Source organism: Trichosurus vulpecula, chromosome 2, assembly GCF_011100635.1.
Source record: "Trichosurus vulpecula isolate mTriVul1 chromosome 2, mTriVul1.pri, whole genome shotgun sequence".
Classification (NCBI taxonomy): domain Eukaryota; kingdom Metazoa; phylum Chordata; class Mammalia; order Diprotodontia; family Phalangeridae; genus Trichosurus; species Trichosurus vulpecula.
Window position 1 is genome coordinate 365417850 of NC_050574.1, and position 21943 is coordinate 365439792.

The 21943-nt window shown below is 38.8% G+C and overlaps 1 protein-coding gene across 1 annotated transcript; it reads left to right on the forward strand.

Moving 5' to 3' along the window:
• The first annotated feature begins 10702 nt into the window (after positions 1-10702).
• On the forward strand, positions 10703-11260 carry LOC118837181 (leucine-rich colipase-like protein 1). The gene has a single exon (XM_036744137.1). It carries the CDS (start codon positions 10703-10705, stop codon positions 11258-11260), a length of 558 nt encoding a protein of 185 aa, XP_036600032.1.
• The last annotated feature ends 10683 nt before the right edge of the window (positions 11261-21943 follow it).

Genomic DNA, 21943 nt, shown 5'->3' on the forward strand with positions numbered 1-21943 from the left:
CTCTCTAGGGGTTCACAATCTAATGAAAGAGATTTCAGCAAGCAGCTATGTGAAAACAAGACACATATACAACAAACTGGAGATAACCTCAAAGGAAGGCACTAGTGTTGAGGTATGAGGAAAGACTTCAGTTTCAGAGTTAACCTAGGAAGACTCAAATGAACTGATGCTTAGTGAAGTGAGCAAAACACGAACTATTTATTCATGACCACAACACTGTTAAGGAAAACAATTCTGAAAGACTTAAAAACAATACAATGCCCAATCATCAACTTTGGAAGACTAATGATGAAAGGAATGGATTACAAGTGCTGAATTAGACATATATATATCACATATATATATATATATGCATATATATTAGATACAACCAATACAACACAAATTTGCTACATTTGGCTATACTTATTTGTTACAAGAGAGAACTTCCTTTTTGGAGGGAAGTACAGTTGAGGGGCAGTGATAGGGATTAGAAAAGGGGGGAAAAGAAAGAATAGAATGTCAACAAAGTATCTAAAAATACATGGAAAAGGGCATAAGGAAGTTCAGAAGGGGCCATGCACAAGCAGGGGAATGTTGTTACTACCACATTAAAGTTGATGTATGTATATTTTTTAAGTGTATGCTTTTTCATATCTAATCCTTTTTCTGGTCCTCTTTAAAAATGGAAACGTTCATATTTGTTGAACAATATTTTTTTAATCAGCTGTGGAAGTACAGGATGAGAAAGATGTGATTAGACATTAGTTTATGAGAGGAAATCACTGGAAGTTTTTAGTGGTCTGCAAACTCAATGTGATTCAACAGTGGTTGTGGAAGTCAAAAGAGCAAATGTGATATTAGAGTGACCACAGTAATAAATCATAGTAACAGAAGTGTTTGAGAAAGGATGATGATCCTTCTACTGTTCCAAGACCACCCTTGGAGTATCATGCGCTACATTCTTAGAGTTCTTAGGGGTGCATTAAGGGACACATCACTTCTTGCTCAAGTCAGAACACACCTGGACTTTGGGACTCAGACCTAAGTTCCCTTGGTAATGCAGAACCTTTTTTTGGGTGCAAGGCACTTGGGGTTAAGTGACTTGTCCAAGGTCACACAGCTAGTAAGTGTTGTGTCTGAGGCTGAACTTGAACTCAGATCCTCCTGACTCCAAACCCAGGGTCTATCCACTTGGCCACTTAGCTGCCCCAATGAAGAACCTTGATAAGCTAAGAACGTAGAGATGAGGGTAATTGGGATGGTGAAGATCCTTTAAAATTTATCGTATGAAAATGAGTTGAAAAAACCAGGAATGTTTAACCTAGAGAAGAGAAGGGTCAGTGCAAATGTGATAGGTGTCTACAATTATTTGACTGTGTCATGTGGTGGGAGGGGGCGGAGGGAAATAGACTTATTCTGTTTCACCTCAAAGGGAAGAGCTAAGAAAAACTGGATGGAAGTTACCACAAGGAGCAACTAAACTTAATATCAAGAAATATTTACTAATGATTAGAGCTATCCATAAGTGGAATGGCCTGACTCAGGAGGCAGTGTTCCTCCATCACAGAAAGTGTTTAAGCAGAGGCTAGTTGAAAACTTACTAGATATTTTATAATGGGGATTCTTTTGGGGGTATAGGTTTAACTAGATTGTCCAAGACTATTGCAGAAAGGACTAAGCCAGGCTGGATTTAGTGGCACATGCCTATAACACTTGTTACTAGGCTGTCAACCACAACCTCTTCGTTTTACAGATAAGGAAACTGAGGGCTAGAGAGATTAAGTGACTTGCATGAGGTCATACATATAGGTCATAAGCCTCAGAGGCAGAATTTGAATCCAAGCCTTCTGACTCCAGAATCCAGGCTTCTTCTATAACATATGTGTATCTACATGTAAATTCAGTTAAAGTAAAACAGAATGTCCAATTTAAAATTTATTAAGCACCTACTTATGTTTATGTCCTCAAGGAGTTTCCATTCTACTGAGAGAGTACAATATAGACTTCAGGAAAATCAGAGAAAAGTCTGGATTTTTTAAAATAGAATTTTTCCTCAATTACTTGGCTAATTGAGACCCTGTAGAACTGAGGCTATCATTATTAACCCAGTTTAAAAAATAACATTCCTGCAGACAGAAGAATTAGAGGAAAATAGAGATGCCTATGACTAACACTTAACTTGAATAAAATGAAAGGAGCATGAGTTCTGTAGACAAAACACTAGGGCTAAATGCCCTCCTCAGTGCTACGAATTTCCAGCTGGTTTTGGATACCTGTCCTAGGGTTCCACATAATTTTTTCCAGTGCAATAATTCCACAAGCACAAAATTAGATGTGTATTTGTTATTTTCATTGGAAGATTCTTTAAAATATATATTTATAATAAAACTGAGTGGCTTTTAAACTACAGAATGTACCCCAAGCAGAAACTCAGACCACAAGGCAGTTTAGGAAGGACTCTTTTCTGTTGTTGTTTTAACTAAAATTTTAATTTCTCTGAAATGAAGAGAGTACCTTACTTTACAGTAACATGCCACTGTTTCAGCCAAACCTCTGAAGAGACTGGAAAAGAATAGTCCATGTTTTCACCCCCAAAAGCTAAATTTCTCTTATTATGAATGACTCAACTATCAAATATAACTGAGAGAAATGGATTCCTTCATACATTGTGAGGCTTCATTATATTATATCCTAAAGGAGAGTGTTAGTAAGTCAACTATCTGCTTCCCTAACAGGTGAATATATCATATAATAATGACAATTATATTATTGCTGGCATTTTCATAGTGCTTTAAGGTTTACAGTATGTTTTACATGCATTATCTCATTCGAACCTTAGAAAAGTCCCTTGAGGTACATATCATTATTATCCTCATTTTTCAGAAGAGAAAACTAAGTCTGAAAAAGGTTAAGTGACTTGTCTTGGAGTCACTTAGTAAGTGTTTGGAAAAGGAGTCAAACTCAGGTTTTCCTTTAATTCAATATAGCGTGCCATCCTCTATGCCACAGAGATCCTCTAATCCAGCCCTATCATTAAACAGAAGAAAGTGAAGCCCAGAAAGGTTGAGGAGCTTCCCAAGGTCACGGGGCTAGTTTGTGGCAGAGGTGGATATTGTATTTTTTAAAATATGTTGCAAAGACCCTAATGGAATTAATTAAAGTGTTTTAAGCTATTAGGGCTTAAAACTGCACTAAGACTTTTGGGACACTATTCACTACTGTTCAAAATTGGTTACTATTTTATTTTTATCTTAGGCTGGGACTCGTGGATTCTGCTTGAAACTCTTTAAAAGATGATTTGAAGCAAATTGCATATATCTCTGTACTGACATTTTCACTGAGAGCCCATGACAGCCCTGTTAGCTGCTTCGTACCTCAACAGTTGATCTTGTAATGTTTAGATGGCCTCCTAAGCATGTAAGAACAATTACCACATTTATTATCAGAAGGAGAGGTATAACTAGGGTGAGATGACTGAGGCTCTATCTAAAGGTACTAAATTTTAGAACGTTCTTATAGTATTTGCAGTCTTTTGGCTGGGTCAAAATAGACGAGTTTGGCAAATAGTTAGCAAGAATGATTATTTAAAATGATAAGCTATACGATGGGGATACTTCTTCGCCCTCATGACTGCAGGTGGCCCAACTTGGACTGGTCTTCAGCATCCTCATGGACCCTAGAATTGCTATGCCTATCTTAACTCAATTAAGGGCAGATCTTATGTTGCTTTCCCTCGACACAAAAATGACTATTGTGCCTCTAGCCAGGGTATCAGACTAATATTTTGGAACATAGGGTTGGGGATTTGACCTAAAATATTTTTATATCTGGAATTCCCTAAATTTATTACATTCCCACCACAAACATCAGCTTAGTGAGGTTCAAGACATGATTCTTAGCCTATCATTTTGGAATTATTCTACTCTCTGACTCTCAATAGAGTAGATTAATAGCTGCGAAATAGTCCAACTATACTAGAAAGTAATTTGGAATTATGTCCCAAAAGCTATTCCCTTTGACCCAGCAATATTGCTACTAAGTCTATACCCCAAAGAGAAGAAAGAAAGAACAAAAGGACCTATAGGTTCAAAAATATTCAGAGCAGCCCTCTTGCAGTGGCTAAGACTTGGAAACTGAAGAGATGCCCGTGAATTAGGAAAAGGTCCAACAAGTATATGAAAATGATGGAATACCTGGGAAGATTTATATGAATTGATGCAAAATAAAGGTAGCAGAACAAAGAGACTAAGTCTCTTACATAATAATAATAGCAATATCATGAAGACAATGAACTTTCAAAGATTTAGTAACTCTGATTACCACAACGACCAACCCCAGTTCCAGAGGACTCATAATACAACATGCTATCCTCCTCCAAATAGAGAGCTGGTGGACTCGGAATGCAGACTGAGTCATATTATTCTTTTCTTTATTTTTTGGACATGGCTAACACAGGAATTTGTTTGGCTTGACAATACATATTTATTACACTTTATTTTTTCTTATCAATGGATTGGAAAGGGGAGGGGAAGAAAAAGAATTTGGAACCAAAAATAAAATTGAATTTTTTTAAATAGACTAGAATTTTAGAATTAGAAGGCTCATCGGGGGTCATCTAGTCAATATTTAATCGTTTTAGTCGTGTCTGACTCTTCATGACCCCATTTTGGGATTTTCTTGGCAATGATACTGGAGTGGCTTGACATTTTCTTCTCCAGCTAATTTTACAGATGAGGAAACTCAGGCAAATAGGGCTAAGTGACTTGCCCAGGGTCACACAGCTAGTAATTGTCTCAGACCACATTTGAACTCAGGTCTTCCTGACTCTAGGCCCCAGTGTTCTATCCACTGTACCACCCAGCTGCCCCCATCTAGTCTAACACGTACCAAGAATACAAATATCCGTTTACAGTAACCCTAAAGAAAGTAATCATCTAGCCTTTGCTAAAATTATTTCAATGGGTAGGAACTCACTACTTCATGAGATATCTTATTCCATTTCTAGGTAACTCTAATTGAATCCTCAATTGGATTCAATTGAACACACATTTATTAAACACCTGCTATGTGTAAAGCATTGTGCTAGGCAATGGGGATATATCATTAGCTAATGTCAATCCCTACCCTCAAGGGCCTTACAATCTAGAGGGGTAGTGGGAGGGAAAGGAGACAAATATATAAATAAAAATAAAACAAAATGCAATGAATATCAAAAGGAGAGAGAGAGGAATGCTCTCTAGCTCGTAGGATCAGTGAAGGTCTCAGAAATGAGGTGGCACATGAACTGGCCCCCTAAAATGGGTACAGGTGTGGAGACAGTCTATTAGAGTGTCAGGCACAGGTACACAAATGCAAGGACATGGAAAACCGTAAAAGTAAGCGGAAAATAGGAGATTTTTTTGAGCAAAACATAGATTAGATGAAACAAAGCTGAAAAGGCTGGGCATGACCAAATAAGGGGTCTATATTTGATCCTATAAGCAATAGAAAGCCTCTGATGACTTGGAACAGGTCAGTGATTGAATCCAATTTGGGGTACTTCACCTCTATTAGATTTTCATTGCTTCAGTTTAATGGTATATATTATTTAGATTATTCCTTAAAGCAGTTGTATCAAACTCAAATAGAAATAGATTCTCACTGGCCATAAATTGACTTAGCAAACCGCAAATTAATATTATCTATATTGTATCCTACAAATTACTTAGGAAACCACAAATTAATATTATCTATGTTGTATCCTATTTTTATTTATTTTGTTAAACATTTACCTATTAAATTTTAATCTGGTTTTAGCTGCTCCCAGGAGTTTTGCCATCTGATTGGGGGCCCTCAAGCCACGAGTTTGACACCTCTACTATAGAGAATAGTAAGTATGTTATCAGGCTGGAGGATTTACCCCAGGAGCAGTTTTAGACATAATGGGAATAGTATAGGACTTAGAGTCAAAGGACCTGGATTCAAATCCAAGTTTTGTCATTTACTACCCAGATAACTTTAGGTAATTTACTTAACTTTTCTGGGCCTCAGTTTCTTCAAAAATAAAATAAGGGAGCTGGACTAGATAACCCCTCTACTCCTAAATCTATGGTCTTATGACCACATTTGGAATCTTCAGAGTATATTGTGTGCCATGGTTCACAGTCATGTAGCACCACTGAAGAAATGCTGGCATAAAAAAAGTATAATTTCTTCACTCAGCGATCAATTTGGGCTTAATTGAAAGTTCCATGAAATTTTCTCAAATGCTGTTAAACCTACTCCCTTCCTCCTATTTAATCCCAGCCTCAGCTTAATAGCCATCTCCAATGTCTCTCCAAGATATTTGTACTAATAAAAAAAACCAAAATGGCCATCAGGCTGTCCTTTCAGTTGCATAGCACAGTCATGAATCACAGATAGCCTATCAAAAGTTTATTTTGTAGGTTAGGAAGTCATGACTCAGTCCTTTCAGACTGCTGCAAAAAAGCAAAAGAAAGAGAGAGAGAGACAGAGAGACAGAGAGAGAGAGACAGAGAGACAGAGAGAGAGAAAGAGAGAGAGAGATCCCCATTTTGGATTTTCTTGGCAAATATACAGGAGTGGTTTGCCTTTTCCTTCTCCAGCTCATTTTACAGATGAGGCAAACTGGATTAAATGACTTTACCCAGGGTCACACAGCTAGTAAGTGTCTGAGGCCAGAATTAAACTCGGGTCTTCCTGACTTCTGCTGCTGTCTCCACTGAGCCACCTAGCTGCTCTGCTGGCCTTCTTACCGTCACTCATTTTTATCTTCCCATCCAGTTTATTCATCTGTAAAATGGAGGGGTTGAATTAGATGATGCCACCTGGGTGCCACAGAGGATAAAAAGCAGTGTCTAGAGATGGGAATTCTGGAGTTTGAAACCTGCTTCAGTCACTGACTACTACGTATGACCCTGGGCAAGTCATTTAACCTTGTTAAGTCTCATTTTCCTCATGTATAAAACGGAGGTGATAATAACATCTACCCACAGGGTATCTTGAACATCAAATGAGATAATATGTCAAATTCTTTGCAAACAAATCTTTAAATACAACAGAAATATTGGATATGATCATCAGTAGAACAGTTATTGTTTTGTTTTGTTTTGTTTTTCCTGGTCCTAGGCTGAAAAAATTCCCAGTACAGGCTTAGTATTAGATGTTGCCTGACACCAGCTTAGTTAAATCAAAAAGGTTCATCAGCAAATGTTTCACCACAAGGTAGGCAGCTAGGTGGCCAAGTGGACAGTGTTAGGCCTGGAGCAAAGAATACCTGAATTCAAATCTAGCCTCAGACACTTATTAGCTGTGTGACCTTAGGGAAATCATTTAACCTCTGTTTCATCAATAGTACGATGGGATTCAGTAAGAGCAACCACTTTTCAAGGCTGTGGTGACAATCAGAGTTGTAAAGTGCTTAGCACAGCACCTGACACATAGTAGGTGCTATATAAATGCTAGCTACAATTACTACTAGTAAGGTGGTCAGAACACATAGTGCTGGACTTGTTTGATCTACTTAAGCCCTCTCTCTGGGCCTTCATTTCCTTATCTGTAAAGGCAAGACAACCTCTAAGGTCTCTTCCAGCTCTATAGCAATAAATACCAAAGAAACCAGGTTGTAGATCACAGAATCATAATTTAAAGCTAGGAGGGTCATCTAATCTATTGCTTTTGTTTTTAGATGAGGAATCTGACCCCTAGAGAGGCTAAAAGAATTGTGCGATGTCACACAGGTAGTAAGTGGCAGAACCACTCATGGATAATCTACCTAAGCACAGAAAGATGTTGATCAACAATGGTGAAGGAGGAAAAGGACCTATTTGTACAAAAATATTTATAGCAACCCTTTTTGTGTTGGCAAAGAATTGCAAATTGAGGGGATGTCCATCAGTTGGGTCATAGCCGGACAAGCTTTAGTGTATGATTGCGATAGAATACTATTGTGCTATGGGAAATGGCAAGCAGGATGATTTCAGAAAAGCCTGGGAAGATTTAAATGAACTGATACAAAGTGAACTGAGCAGAATCAGGGAATATTGTACATAGTAACAGCAATATTGTATGATGATCAGCTATGAGACTGACTTAGCTGTTCTCAGCAATACAATAATCCAGGACAATTCTGAAGGATTTATGATGAAAAATGCTATGCACCTCCAGAGAAAGAACTGATAGAAGCATACTGTTTTTACTCTGTCAACCTGAAATTTTAGTGAAAACAATCAATACAACAAAGCTGAGGTCTTTAATCAGGGCAAAGGAGTTGCAGCTTATGGTACAGAACAGCAAACGATGGAGTGCCCCAGGAAAGGGGCTGGGAACAGGGTTTACATAGGAGTACCAAGGCAGAGAAAATGACCAGGATGCCAGTGGGAGGGGTTAGGTATCTCACAGTTTCGGCAGATAATTTGTTTTGTATAGCATGCAAAAGTCCTGTAAAGAAAGCTTGGGAATCCAGGAGGGGAGAGTTTGGGAGATTTACAAAATGATCAAAGGCCTGAGTGACCATGTCTGGTCTGTTTCAGGTAATTCATTGGTTGGGAACCGAAACCAGGTCAGGATCAGTCAGTTCTCAGTCAACTGTGTTTGTCAACTCTCTTTATTTTTCTTGGTTTGGTTGGGCTTTGTTTTTGTTTCTATTTTTTGGTCTGTGTTCTCTTTTGCAACATGACTAATATGGAAATTTGTTTTGCATGACTGCACATGTATAATCTATATCAAAGTATTTACCTTCTCAAGGAGGGAGGGAAGGAATTTGGAACTCAAAATTTATTTTAAAAAATCAATGTGAAAAATTGTTTTTTACATGTAATTGAGAAAAAATGAAATAAAATCATTCTTTAAAAAAAACAATAGAGGAATTATCCACCCATATGAAAGCAAAGGCATACCCACTTTGAAGTAATTAATCTAATTTCCATGCACAGATTGTGAGATTCAATTTTCTTCATTTTTTCAGTTATATTATTAAGCTCCTATTATGTGCCAGATAGCATACTAAGCACTGGAGATACAAAAACAAGCAAAAAGATAATCCCTGCCCTGAATTATAATGAGGGAAGAAAGGACACAAAAGAGAATTGTAAAGCAAAGAAGAGAGGGGAAAAACGACAGGGCTGAAGTTAACAGCCCAGGGTCTCAATGTTGAAGTATAGGAAGTAAGAAGCACAGAGGTTGGCTGGCCAGGGCCCCTTCATTACTGGGAGGAACTCACCAAAGGGAGAAGGGACCAATAAATTCCAAGGTGAGAAGGCCATTGGAATGGACTGATTCATCCCGAGGTTTCAAGGTGAAAAGGGGTATCATTAAGGTGCAGAAAAGGTGTTGAGGGTTAGGGGTGCTGGGACCCCAAAATAGCAACACATGGGTCCTGCCCATATGAATTCAACACAAGCTTTCTTTCAGCCAAAGACAAACAAGGTTTATTAAAATACCAATAGGTAGGCATGATTTTAAAAATCCACCACATTGGCCAGACTCTTAAGGAATCTCAGCACTTTCATGGAGGCAAGATGGATCTTTTATACAGAAGGACTGTGGGAGGGATCTAGGAGTGGCCAAGTAATCCAGGGTGACTGGAGGAGGGGTCTAGGGAGGATTTTGATGGGAATGGCCAAAAGATTGGGGTGACTGTGAGGTAACAGAGAGAGAGGTTCTGGAACACCAGGGACTTGGATCTTGTGGCCAAGGGATAATGAGATCTAGATAGGATCAAAGATGGGAAGTAGCAGGTGTAGATAAAGAGTTTACAGACAATGTAAGACTGGGCTAGATTAGGGGTAAAAGAAAATTGGGAGATTGGATGTTAACAATGAAAGGCCAGTTGAGAGTTTTATAGCCAAAGGCTAATGCCAGAGACTTGATCAAGTAGGAAAATTTAAGGAGAGTTCAAGGGGATTTCCAGAGCCTGTACCACTATTGCAACAATTAGGCTAGCAGCTGTTGTGGGGGTGAAAGACCAACACAAGCCCAACAGCAAGAACGCTGCCAGCATAGGTTCTTTGATCTGCTTTACTAAGGAAAGTAATGTTAAGGGGTTAACAATCTTATTTCAATCCAACATACAAATATCATTCACTTAGTTCATTCATTTAGTTCAGGAGAAGAAGCCAGCACCCTGAACTTCAGAGCAAATACAAACAAGTTACAAATATACATTGTAAACAGACCAAATACAATTCATAGTTACCAAGAAACCATCAACATCTGGGTGAATCGGGAGGCTCTTAGAGCGGCTGCCCAAAATCCCGTGTCAACACTGATACAGGAGTGAGAGCCTCAGCAAATAGCTCTGTTCTCTCTTTTTATATACTCTTTAGCCTTCATCAAACATCATCTGAGTGACCAAAACTCAGGCTCCTACTATTGGCTCTGGTCTTAGCAACACCCCTTACGACCCTGAGGTCTTCATGCCCACATAGGCTTAGCACCTAGCAGATAGGGATTTGGGTCTGGGGCTTTGCACCTAATAAGGCTCAGTCAAAGATAGTTAATTTATCATTCCAAAACAGTAAAAAAAGAAGTCCCAATTTAATTGATATTACACCCCCATCAAAAGTTTTGAATGGATAGAAGGCTAGACTAGTTGGTATATGGTGTATTTAGACAGCAGAAGCTTGCCAGGCTGGTGTGTTGAAGAAAGCCCACAGATATCTCAGGGACTGAAAAAGGTTAGAAATCAATTGTTTAGATTGTCAGCCCAGAAAACAAAGGGATGCTGCTGACTCCATTCACAAAGGCAGGCATCTTGAAGCTGCTACTGACCTCCCTCCTCCTGTCCCAAGGTTCCATGAAATTTCACAAGAAAATTGGGGAGACTTGCAGGACACACTTAGGATGCTTCAGCGAGTGCTGCATCCGTAACGAGAAGATGCAGAAGGTTTGCACCAGGAGGATGTTCTTCATGCAGTGCAATACCTGGAAGAAGCCTAATGGATATTCCTGCTATGACCACTCTGAGTGCCAGAGCAACTGTTGCGTTCCCAACAGCTCTAGAACCCAGACATTTTGTACCCCAACGACAGTTTTCCGGCAGTGTATACCTTGGAGAAAGATGGAAGGAGAGCTCTGCTCTAGTCATAAAGAATGCCAAAGTCAATGCTGCCTCGGCAGATATGAAGATGTTTTCCATTGCATCCCAAAGATAGGACTGCTCACAAAATGTTTTTATCTGATGGAGGAAAACTTTGAAGTTGATGATGAAGTAGGATCAATAAATAACCAAGAAAATCAGCCAGGAGGATTGCCAGTGTCCACAGGACAACAGGGATAGCAACTAAGAGACTGGGAGCCTGCACTGAGTGGACTTTTCTCCATTGATGTGAAGCCGAGTAGCTGAGAGACATCTTTCTTGTTCCTGTTCATCCCACCCCATGCATCCAGATGGACATTTGGACCTATTTCCTTTATGTCTGTGTCACTGTTGCAGTCGTATTTTTGCTAAGCTCAAATCATTCAAACAAAAAATTCATTCTCCTTTGTCTTGCTTAAATATGACTTTAACCCCTGGCTGGGTGTGTAAAGGAGGCAATTCTGAGGAGTTTTCCCGAATATAAGCTAGGATCCCTATGCTTAGCTTGGTGGTCAAAGGAGGTACCTGGAGAGATAGACTGAGGGCGTATTTATTTCATTTTTACTCTTACTAACGACTGAATAAATTCCTTACTTCCTTTATGACTAAAGGATCCTTTAACTTCCATTATCAATGTAACTGCTGGTGGACAGTGAAAGTACATTCTGGAACCTCTGGCTACACCTCTTCTTTGACTCATCCAGGAGAAGGACAAGAAGGGTCTAGAGGAGCCAGCCCTGTAGGCAGGGATAGAAGCGGTATGAGAGGTTTTCTGCCACACACCCTTACTGACCGGAAGGGAGGCTTGGACATCTTGAGCTCCACAGTGATACATCTTGGTTACAAAAGAAAGAAAAGAGAGTCATTGTAGCACTTTTAAAAGAAATGCACAGAAGAGAACAGAAGGAGCTTCAGAAAGAAACAGACAAGGACAGATTTGAAAGTAACATGTCAATAGACTTAGCTCTTCTCAGCAATACAATAATCTAAGACAATTCCAAATGACTCATAATAGGAAATGCTATCCACATCCAGAGAGAGAACCATGGAGTTGAATGCAGTTCGATGCATACTATTTTCTCTTTTTTTTTCTTCCTCATGGTTTTCCCCTTTTGTTCAGTTTCTTCTTTCACAACATGACTAATGTGGAAATATGTTTAATATGATTGTACATGCATAATGTATGTCAGATTGCTTGCTTTCTTTGGGGGGGAGGGAGGGAGGAAGAAAAACATTTAGAATTAAAAAGCTTATAAAAGTGAATGTTCAAAACTATCTTTACATGTAATTGGAAAAAATAAAATACTGTTAAGTGAAAAAAAAAAAGAAATCACTTGTTTATAGGAAAAAGCAATTAGCATATTTTTGTGATTACTTAAGTAATTGCCACAGGATCATTTTTAAACTTTCCTGGAAAATAGTTTTTTACATCAGCAATTCTCCTCCCATAAGTCCCCAGCACTTCAGTGCTTCTGCCCTCTAATTCCACCAAGAGTTCTAGGCCCCTCTCACCATTATCACTGTTCTTAGCCTTGCTTTGCGGCTTGAGCAGCTAGATCATGATGGGATTATACTGGAGTCTTAGTGGAGAATCTTAGGGCTAGTTTCTGACCAGTTTAAGCCCTCAGCTTTTTAATATCCAGTCCCATAAGCCCCACCCTCCATACAGATTCCCTTTTGGTGACCATAGGAATGGTTTTCCCTTTGCTCATGCAAATTCCATAGATATTTACTTCCTCCATTCTCCAGTGGGGTGGGTGGGACCTTGCAAATTCCCCCAAGCTGTTTCTCAAAGATTCCTCAAGGGAGAAAAGGGAACTGGGGGGCCTGGGCGGTGTTTGATGGCTATTCTTAGCATTTGCTCTGGAATATTGTCTGAAGGTTGAAGGCTTGTGTCCTCAATGCACAACAAGTGACATTAAAGGAAAAGGCCTATGTTCTAAGGAGAGATGGAAAGGCATTCAGGTTTATAATTTTCTGATAGGAGCCAATGAAGTCACAGATGATGTTCATATAGACCAATAATTCTCTAATTTCTCTCTCATTCTGTTTACACAATTTGAGAGAATGTTGAAACTCAAAGGAAGCTTTCTAAAAGAGCAAACAAGATCGTTTCCCTTGATAACTTGTAAGCAGGTAGTTAGAGGTCTTTCTTAGAAGAACTGTGGCCTACTGCAGAGGAAAGCCTGCAAAGGACATGACCCTAAGTGGAGCTGCTGATGCTCTGAAGTACATGAGAACTACTCATGCCTCAGGAAGGCTTTAAACAATTCCGGGTGAATTAGTTCTACTTAAGCCTAGAGGAAACCATGGCTAAATTAAGCAATAATTGAAAACAGTTCAGGATTAGCAGTCAAGTACATAATTATACCTAGGTTTTTGTTGTCCTTGATTCTCATTCTAAGGCAACATTAGTAAAGTTCTGGAAAGAGGGCTTAGGATGTTGGGCCCCAGTTTTATAAAATGCTGTCATCTTGTAGGCAAACAGAAACTGAATTTAAACACAACTCCTTTGACAACAAATTCAGCATTCTTTCCATTGTACCATATTGCCTCAATTCAAACACGTTCTCTTGGTCTGTAGTGGACCATCTTTTTTATAGGGAGCCCCACTTTTTAAACCCAATTTAGCCCCCGTTGTTGAATGACAAGACACTAAAAATCAATTGGCCCCTCTCCACATGGAAAGAACACTGTAATTAAGGGAATTGCATATGAATCCTGGTTATGACTTTGAACAATTCATTTCAGGTTTGAGCCTCAGGTCCTTTTATGTAAAATAAGGGGGGGGGTGGATTTTCTAAGTTTCTTTCTATCTCTAAGTCTGTGATCTTATGATCTTATTGCTACTCCCTGTCTTATAGAAACCAGAGCTTCCAAGTATGGACAATCCAAAGTGACTCTGGTTTTTATGATCCAAACGCAGTTTATGTACAACATATAGATGGACAGAAAGGCAAATCTCTAAGTGCTAAATTGCAGTGAAGGTGCCAATCTGTATTATTATTGGGAGTTTTCTCACCCAGAAATTCTCTATACTAATGAAATCACAAGTCCAGTCCTTACTCCCATAGAGATACAACCCCAAGCCCTCTTTCCACTTTATACTGTCCTGCTATTAGTGTAAATGTTACATAAAAGAAGAGTCAACAAAAATTACCCATACCTAGGTATAATTAAATGCTTACTCACCAATCTCAAACTGTTTTCAATTACTGCTTAATCTAGCCCTGGTCTCCTACAGGCTTGAATGGGACTAAACTGATACTGAATCATATACATTAGAGTCTGAGCCTTGCTGGGCCTATGAGACGCTCTCATTAGCTTCAACTTCTCCAAAAGGTTTTCCTCTGCTTGTTTCTTGTTGTTCATCCTTCATTTTTGAAGAGGACTAATGACATCACGATGTTGGTGTAAAATAGTGGATGATGAGGTAATGTCTTGACTTGCATGTGAATTGAAGTGAGGTGGAATTGCACAGAGTCATCAGCCTCACTCTCTCTTCCTGAGTCATCAAAGTCCAATGGTGGGACAAAAGTCAAGACAACTGGCAATGGCCAGGGATGCAATGGATGACCTTTGTGTATTTGATGTTTGACCAAGCCCTAAGCACTACACAGGCTGAAGCACCTGCTTCAGCCGCTTTCATGATTATTGGAGCAAAATTTCCTCTGTTGTAGACCTTAAATCTCCTAACAGAAGACCTTTTTGCAACTTATTAAGGAAAAGGATCTAGTATGACTCATTTAAGATACTTTCTTTGAGTGATATGAGGTTTTTCCCAGAATGGGAAAAACTCCGAGGAATGATGAGGTGTCTCCACAGATACTGTCAGGTAACAGAGCATCCAGGAAGGATCAGAGAAAGATGGAATAAGTCATGGGTCTTGGCAGCTCCCAGCTGAGAGGTACAGAGACAGTGATAAGTAGTGTGGCCATGACAGAGAATCCCCTATGGGCTTCTATGGCAAACCAAATGACAACTCTTCACTTCTGGTGATTCATGTAATCACCAACGATACTACCAGAAAGAGCCTAGAAAACATTGCAAGATTATGAGTCATAGGCAAGAAACTGAAACCATAGGGACACAGATAGCATTTTCATAGCTGTTTCTACCTGGAAAATAAAGACTTCAAAAGAGAAAGCAAATATGGTAAGTGAATGGTCTTTAAGAAATCTGTATCTGAGCATAAGATATGACTATTGGCACTGCAGCTTAAAATATAGAGACTACTTGTTCTCAACCAAGAATAGATGTTTTAAAAAAAGTGAAATCATGAAAACATAATCAAAATTGGTTTAAATTGAAAATAGGAGTGAGGAGAAGAGGAAAACCATATATGGTGTGTGTGTGTATGTGCACGCATGTGCACATACACATATAAATATATACATATAGGTGTATGTATGTGTTTAGGTGTGGTGTGTATATAGAAGTAGGTATATGTATATATGTATGTATTGGTGTAACACCATATATATGTATATGTGTATAGATGTGTGTATAGATGTGTGTATAAATGTGTATGTGTGTGTGTATACACGTGCGCATGCACACACACACACACACACACACACACTATAACTACAAAGTCAGAAAAATAATGGTAGAAACACCTCCTTCACAGGAGACAAAACCCAAGGAAGCAGCCAGTATTAAAACCCATAGACTAAGATTTCTACCCACAAAAGCACAAAGTGAAACAAGATGAACTAGAGATCATAACAAAAAGAGGCAAATTTGATCTCATATGTATGATTGAGATTTGGTGGAATGAGACTCATGATTATCAGTCAGTAAGCACTGGCCACACACTATGCTAAGTGCCGAAGATACAAAGAAAGGCCAAAGCATGTTTGCTACCCTCAGGAAGCTCGGGAGCAAACATGAGAATACCTATCTGCATTCAAGGTAAATACAGTGTGGATGGAAGCTAATTTCACTAGCAGTGAGCACCAGTGTGGGTTACAGGGCAGAGAAGAGCCTCCTGCTGAAAGAGGTGTTTGAGGTGAGTCTTGAAAGAAGTCAGAGAAACAAGGAGGTAATACAAAGGAAGGAGAATATTCCAGAAATAGGAGATAACCTTTGCAAAGGTGCAGAGATGAGGGCCAATGCATATATGAGGGCCAATAGGTAATCTGGAAAACATCCAGATGAAGTCAACCATAATTGGGAAGGACCTAGAAACCATGCCATATGAGAATTAATTGAAGAGACTATGGATGAAGATACTTGAAGTTTTCAAGAAAGTAAGAGGGAGGGAAGTTGGGGTACCAAGTGTAGAATTTTTTTATTATTATTATTAAGTTAGTTAAGCTGATAAAGGGAGGAGAAATATAGAACAATAGCTAGCAGGGATGGATGAATGAAGTGAGGTTATTTTAAGAATGGGGGTATCCTAGGCATGTTTATATACAGCAGGGATTGAACTAGAAGATAGGAAGAGATAGGAGATTAGAGAGTAGGGGTGATTTGAGAAGGGATTGTTATAATAGCTGTTGTAAAATAAAAGTCTTAATATCCCCAAAGTCTTAGTGAAGCTTTAATCTTTAATACCTTAAAACTATTAAAAAGCAACTTAACAGCTATTAAAGACGAACACTGCACTAGAAATTTTAAGACATCTTAAATTTGAAGAGCTATAATATAGAAGAGAAGTTAGCTTTGTTTATCTTAGACCTAGATTGTCAACCTAGGTGCCAGGTAGAAATTGAAAAGATGCAAATTTGCAAATTTAGGCTTTCTATGAAGAAAAACTTAGATTAGTTGCCTCACAAAGTGATGCATTCCACTTCAATGGAGGGAACTGTATGCTTAGCATATAGTGTCTGGTACATAATAAGAGTTTGTTAAATGTTGAAAATAGAAGTGGTCGTTGTGTTTTAGGAAGATTAATTTGTCACAGATGTGCAGACTGGATTGGAAATAGTACAAACTAGAGGGAGTTTGAAGAAGGCTCTTAAAATAATCCACACTGGAGGAATAAGGGTGTGGAATAAAGAAGTGGCAATGGGAATAGAAAGGAAGGAATGGGTCCAGTCAAAGAAAGAATCAACAAAACTTCGGTGATTGAATTTGGGGATTTAGGAGAAGGTAAGAGTCAGAGAATACATGTGAATGAGTGAGCCTGAATGTGGCCTACAGCATGGCATGAGTATGGGAAGACACAAGACATTGTGGAAAAAGCTCTGAGTGCTCTGAGGAACTTGAAGTCTAGTTTTTATTTCACCTCTAAGGAGATGTGCAACCTTGGGCAAATCACTGAATCCCTATGGACCTGTTTTCTTATCTATAAAATAAGGGGGTTGGATTAGATGAACTTTAAGGTCTCTTCTGGCTCTAATTCTATGATCTTATGATCCTATCAATCCTAGGAGTTCACCAAGGAAGAGACAGTAAAAGGGGCTTGTATTAAGATGAGTTGAAATGGATGATTTCTAAGATGCATTCCTATGACTCTTAGAACAAGGGGTCACTCTAATCCTGTGATTGAGAAAGAATAATTCTCACAAAATGACAAGGGCTCTTTATGAGAACCCTTACTATTCTTAAGGTTATCAAAGAATTAGGTATGGCAGTAGATTTATAGACCAAATACTTAACCCAAGAACAATAAATTTGAATAGTTTGAATATCTCAAATACTACAACACAGTGACCATAAGACTCAGTTAAACAAACCATGTCATAATCAGGTCAACATTTTCAAGCATTTTTACAATGAATTTTAATATGATCAACTGTGTGGTAATCTGATTCGGTCATTAGGATGGCTGAAATAATTAATTCATCTGATTATTCTACAGTCTCTGAACAACTTAAACATTATTTTCCCTCAGTGTTTAATGTGAGTAGATTCTCTATGGAGGAATTTCGGAGCGGCATGGAAAAAATTGCACGATATGAGAAGCCATGATGAATCATGATATAGTGGAGTGCTGGACCTGAAGTCAGGAAGATCTAGCTTCAAATCCCTTATAACACTTACTAGCTGTGACCTTGTACAAATTCCTAATTATCAACAAGTATTTGTTTAAGTATTTATTATGTGCCAAGCACTGTGCTAAGTGTTAGAGATACAAAGAAAGACAAAACACATAGGCCCTGCCCTCAAAGATCTTATATTCCCCAAGCCTTGGTTTCCTCATCTATAAAATGAATGGGTTGGACTTGATGATGTCTAAAATCCATTCCAGATCTTCATTAATTATTCAATGAACTTTAGTTTAATCTTCACTAGTGAAGGTAGTTCCCATATTGGTCAAGCCACAAATCCATCGAAGTAAGCTAAATACGGACCAATAGAACCGTCCCTTGAAAAAGATTCTGAGTGAACACAACATGAGGAATATGTCTATTTCTATAATCTGAGTATTGAATGGAACAGAACTGGCCTTTAGCAACACATCTTTTAAAAGGACCTAAGGAGAAATTTAAAGGTTCATTATAATGAGCAAGCTTCAGCTCCTTTAATTGGAGGATCATGTGCATTGTGTACTAGGCAGGGAATTTTAGAAGCAGAAAGAACTTTTCTTTCATGGATAGAAGAGCTAATAAAAGCTCATGCCAACAAGACAATTGGTTTTTCATTGGTCAAGTGTGCTGTCATTGGATATCCTGTTGGTGAATTAGAAGGGAGATGTTATGGGGGAAGCGCAGAGAATTATCTTGCCACCAGCTTGTGTAGTTCTGATGAGATATTTTCTTATTAAACTCAGATGTTATTTTTCTAATTTGCCTCTGGACTTTTAATGACTCTTACTCCAAACACAACATTTAGCAGCTCTGTGAAAATGATAATAAAATTGAACATAAAAGAAGTGTTCAGTGGGAAAATGTTGGATTTAAAGTTGATTTTCCCAGTCCACTTCTTCCCTTTGCCCTTCTTAGTTCACCACATCTAATTTCAGTGTCTTAATAATAAAAGTTCTGGTAATAAGCCAAAATAAATAATATGTATTTATTTGCCTGGCAGTTGGAACAAGGACTATATCCCATTTGAAGTTCTTTCTTAATCTGAGATTAGATCTAAACCATCTTGATTAAAAAATGTGATTTATGTGGGTCATTCGGGCTTCCAAAGTCAGCACAGCACATTAATGAGACTATTGTTTGAAGCAAAGACATGGTTTATCTCAACATTTTATTCTAATACTGAAGGCAGATTCAAGTATTGTTCTGTGCTAATTGTACCCTGGTAGGCTGCAAAAATTCTGAACTCTGAACTATTTTGAGACAAAATAGTACACTGGGGGTTGAGGTCTATCTGCCACTCATCCAAAGCTTCCCTGTGTTTGAGGCTCACCCTAGGCACGCTGGAAAACAGATTTAAATATCTCCTATCCCTTTTTCTCCTTTCCACCCCTCTTCCCCTCCCCCAGGCCAAATAAAATCTTACCATTTCTGCCACCACAACATCTCTGTGTAGGTACCCTTCATGCCACTCACGTGATCACCACTCCAATTTGGACCTTCATTGCCTCTTGCCTAGACCATTGCAATAGCCTTCTCATTGAGTTCTCTGCCTTAAGTCTCTCCATAAGGCAAACATCCTCCACTCAACTGCCCAAGTGATTGCTCTAAAGTGCAGGTCCAACAATCAAGTCCCCTATTCAATAAACTCCAATGGCTCCTACAGAAGCAAATGTAAAGTTCTCTGTTTAGCATTTTAGCTCTTCACAACCCGGTCCCTTTCTAGCATTCTAATATTTTACTTTGTTCCATTCACTCTACTGTCTAGCTACTCTAGCCTCCTTGCTAGTCCTTGAACATGACACTATCTCCCATCGGTGAGCCTTTATACTTGCTGCACCTTACACCTAGAATGCTATCCCTCATTACCTCAAACTCTTAGCTTCCCTTGATTCCCTGGTTTCAGCTCAAATGTTACCTTCTGCACAGTATGAGATCATTGAAGGCAGGGATTGTGTTTTTTGCTTTTCTTTGCATCCCATGCTTAACACAGAAGCTAATACACAGTAAATACTTTTAAAATTTTGATTTGATTTTATTCAACTAATATATTTCCCACAAAATGAGCAAGGAGTTGATGTCAATGAGATAACTGGCATCTAGATTTTTCCCCTTGACACTATCCTTCCCTTTCAGGATTCCTTCCTACCCACCTGACCAGGCAAGGAAAATACTGGGAGAGAAAGCTTCAGATGACTCTAAGACCCTGATTATTGTGGTAAAATATATCAAAATACCCAAAATTTCTTAGCTTTCCTGATATTCCAGCTAGCTGTTTCCATTTCATGATATTTTTCCATGTCCAAAAGCTACATTTTAACCATGGAGGCTTAGATCTAATCTCAAATTAATAATGAACTTCAAATGGGATGCTGCCCGAAAGGAAAATATCTATGCAAATGATTTATCTCTATCATGGTTTTCTTCCTACCTCTTGACCCATACTCCTTGGACTCCTTTACAGGATTATTATATACAACCCATACTTTGTGAATGTATATATCCCCAGAGCTTTGTTACTCTGCTCTTTTCTCTCTCTACACTTTCCTTCTGTATGATCTCATCAGTTCCATTAATTCAACTAACATCTCCCTGCAAATGACTCCCAGACCTATAGTCTTTATATCCAATATTGATCTCCATACTGAGTTTAGTCCTATATCTTCAACAATCTGCTAGACATTCCCACCTAGATGGCATCTCAAAATATCCAAAATGGAATTCACAATCTTGCTGCACTAACCTCACCAACTTCCCCATTTCCTGTTGAGGACACCACCATTATTCCAGGCCTCCAGGTTCCCAACCCAGTACTCATCCTCAACTCTTCACTCCTTTCTTTCTACCCCAATTGCCCATCAGTTACCAAGTCTTGTCATTTCTACTTCTTCAACATCTCTTGCATTCATCTTTGTCCTCTGATTCCCACCACAACCGTCCTAGCTCCAGCCCTTTTTGCCTCTTTCCTAGACAATTACAATAGCTACATAATACATGAGCAAATGAGTAGTGAGGTAAGTTTTAATTCAGTTACAGGGTCATGTAAAAATAGCTAGAATTTATACAGCACTTGAAAGTTTGCAAAGAACTTTTTGTGTGTTATCGCCTGTGATCCTCACAACAACCCTGTAAAATCCATGCTATTATTGTGTCCATTTTGCAGATTAAGAGACTGAGGAATTAAGTGATTTGCCCAGGGTCACACAGCTAGTAAATGCCTAAGGCAGATTTAAATCTCAGTTCTTCCTGATTCCAAGCAGAGAGATCTATGCATTTATGGTATTAATGTGATTAAAGATATTCCCTGCCCATTAATCCTCTTAATAGGCCTCAAGTGGAGCTAGTTAAAGAAAGCTTGATTGAGGAGGCTTGTTTGTAGGAAGGCCCACACCCTTTTGAGGGTAGCTGGTAAGCTCTCAGAACTGCAAGGGCTCTCAGAACAGCTTTCTCTCAGGACTTCAGGAGGAGAGGATGTAGGCAAGTAGACAGCTAGGATTTGTGAGTGAGTGTTTACTGTTTACCAGAAGGCCCCAGGAGAGGGGAAGGTTATGGGATGGCTTGGCTCCCTGCTATGATATTGTATTTTAAGTTCCTTGGTGTTATGATAAAATGGGCTTACTAGTTTTGGGAGTTGTTTGCTAATTGGATGGGCTGCATTTATTGGTTATGGGATTTGGTTCTCTGGTGTCTGCATAAATGTTTTACTTCTTCTGCCTTCTTTATGGAGATTCTCTTATATTCTACAGTATAGAACTATACAGACATATTCATGTCATATTGTGACACTTGCCTTACTGATACACCATTGCACCACCTATCTCCCATATGTGATAAGTTTTATGCTCTAGGTCAGAGGTTCTTAACTTGATATCCATTGACTCGGAACTTTTGATAACTGAATTTCAATATG